General features: G+C 37.2%; 1 protein-coding gene across 1 annotated transcript in view; it reads left to right on the forward strand.

Moving 5' to 3' along the window:
- The window catches only part of ATP6AP1L (ATPase, H+ transporting, lysosomal accessory protein 1-like), a 39,932-nt gene that overhangs the window by 13,669 nt on the left and 24,158 nt on the right, over positions 1-2,105 (forward strand). The window contains 2 exon segments of the mRNA XM_006870595.1: positions 580-620; positions 1,650-1,696. Of these exon segments, the coding sequence (XP_006870657.1) occupies positions 580-620; positions 1,650-1,696 (88 nt within the window).

The raw sequence follows: 2,105 nt of genomic DNA on the forward strand, positions 1-2,105 counted from the left end.
TTCTACTCTGTGGCTAAGAGTTGGAATTGATTTGATGTTATTGAGTTTGGTTATATATATATTTATAATGTGTGTGTGTGTGTGTGTGTGTGTATAGAGATACTGCAAGGATATACATATTAAAATTTATATCTCCATTACTTTCAGAAATATCTTTTTTGCAAAATTAATTTGTCTAATTTTAAATAAAGAGTTCGATGTTTTGGTTTAACTAGTTAATAGCTCAATATAGTTTGAAGTGTCATTATAAAACACTCATGCCATAAATGTGATTATACCACAGTGTCTCACACCCTGCTTGGCACAGATGAGGCTTCCAAAAGATATAAACGAATGAGGATTAGGGGTGATTAAGAGAAAATTCTTAATTTTTTTTCTGCATTTCTAAATTTTCTTTAAAACATATATATTGCTTTTAAAATAAAAAAATTCACTGCTAAAAATGAACTATCTTGTTAAACTAAGATTCTATTTTGCTACTGAGCTCTTGTGAAACAAAACATCCTTCTTGAAGCTTCATAAAGAAATTTAGATTATAGATATTTGTTCAACATCTTTTTTTTCCTTCCCACATTTCAGTTCTCGAACATCTTCAAATAAAGAAGTGGTTATAAGCAGTGGTAAGACTTGTAATTTCCCTTATTTTTTCTTGGGAGTGTTGAAGGAGGGTTCTTTGTTTCTGTGATCGATTTCACTAAGCAATGACACTTGCACTGGAGTCTCTTATGTTAACGTCTTTTAAACTAGTGTACTCTAAATTACGACCCACCTCCCAAAGAGGCTGCAGCCTCTGATAGCCTAGTGGTTACGAATCGGGCTGTGAACTGCAAGGTTAGAAGTTCAAAACTACCAGCTGCTCCTGAGAAAGATGAGGTTTTCTGCTCCCATAAAGATTTACAGCCTTGGAAACCCTGTTCAGGGTTGCTATGGGTCGGAATCGACTCGACAGCACTTAACAACAACATATAGTACCCTAAGGAGCTCTGGTAATGTAATGGTTACAAATTGGACTGTGAACCTCAAGGTCAGCAGTTTGAAATTACCAACTGTTCCATGGGAGAAAGATGAGGCTTTCTGCTCCCATAAAGATTTACAGCCTCTGTACAGGGTTGCTATGAGTCGGAACCGACTCCATGGCACATAACTACTGCCACCACCATATAGTACCTTAAGGAGTCCTTGAGGTGGAGCTTTGGGTTAGATGTTGGACTGTTAACTCCAGGGTTGGAAGTTCAAACCTACAAGCAGCTCTTTGGGATAAAGATGAGACTCTGCTCCCTTAAAGATTTGCAATCTCTGAAACCCTATGTAGGGTCATGAGTTGGAAGTGACTCGGTGGCAGTGAGTTCTATGGTACCTTAAGAAACCCTGGTGTTGCAAAGCTTGGCTACTAACTGAAAGATTAACAATTCAAACCCACTCACTGGTTCATTGGGAGAAATACATAACAATCTGCTGTTGTAAAGATGATAGTCTAGAAAACCCGATGTGGTGGTTGTATTCTGTTACATGAAGTCATTATGAGTTGGAAATGGACTGTACAGCATACAACAACAATATGGCGCCTTACATACTATTGGTTACTCAATTACATTAACAGTGATGACATGTAGTCTTTTACTCACATCAATGTTTTTTCTTTTTGACAGATGGCCAGAATAATGGAGATATGAAGTCAATATGGAATGTCACACAGGTATGGATATGTCAGAAAGCCAGATTGTATCTTTTAAAGAAAAGTATTTAAATATATTTAAATCATACCAGAGCCACTGCAAAAATATAAATAATTCTGTTAATATCTAATATATTTGTTTGGACTTTAACAAATGTATTATGGTAATCTTAGGGTTAGAAAGGAGTCCTGGTGTGATGCTGTGGGTTAATGCACTAGACTGCAAAGTTGGCTTGAACCACAAGTTCGTCGGTTCAAGCTCATGAGCTGCTCCTTGGAAACCCTATACAGGGTTGCTATGGGTCGGAACCGACTCAATGGCACTTAACAACAATGACAGCAAGGATTAGAAAAATCCCCAAGTATTTAATTGTACTTGTTATGTGCCATGGATTCGGTTCCGACTCATTGAGACCCTGTACAGGCTATC

The sequence above is a fragment of the Chrysochloris asiatica genome, unplaced genomic scaffold (genome assembly GCF_000296735.1).
Source record: "Chrysochloris asiatica unplaced genomic scaffold, ChrAsi1.0 scaffold00145, whole genome shotgun sequence".
NCBI lineage: Eukaryota > Metazoa > Chordata > Mammalia > Afrosoricida > Chrysochloridae > Chrysochloris > Chrysochloris asiatica.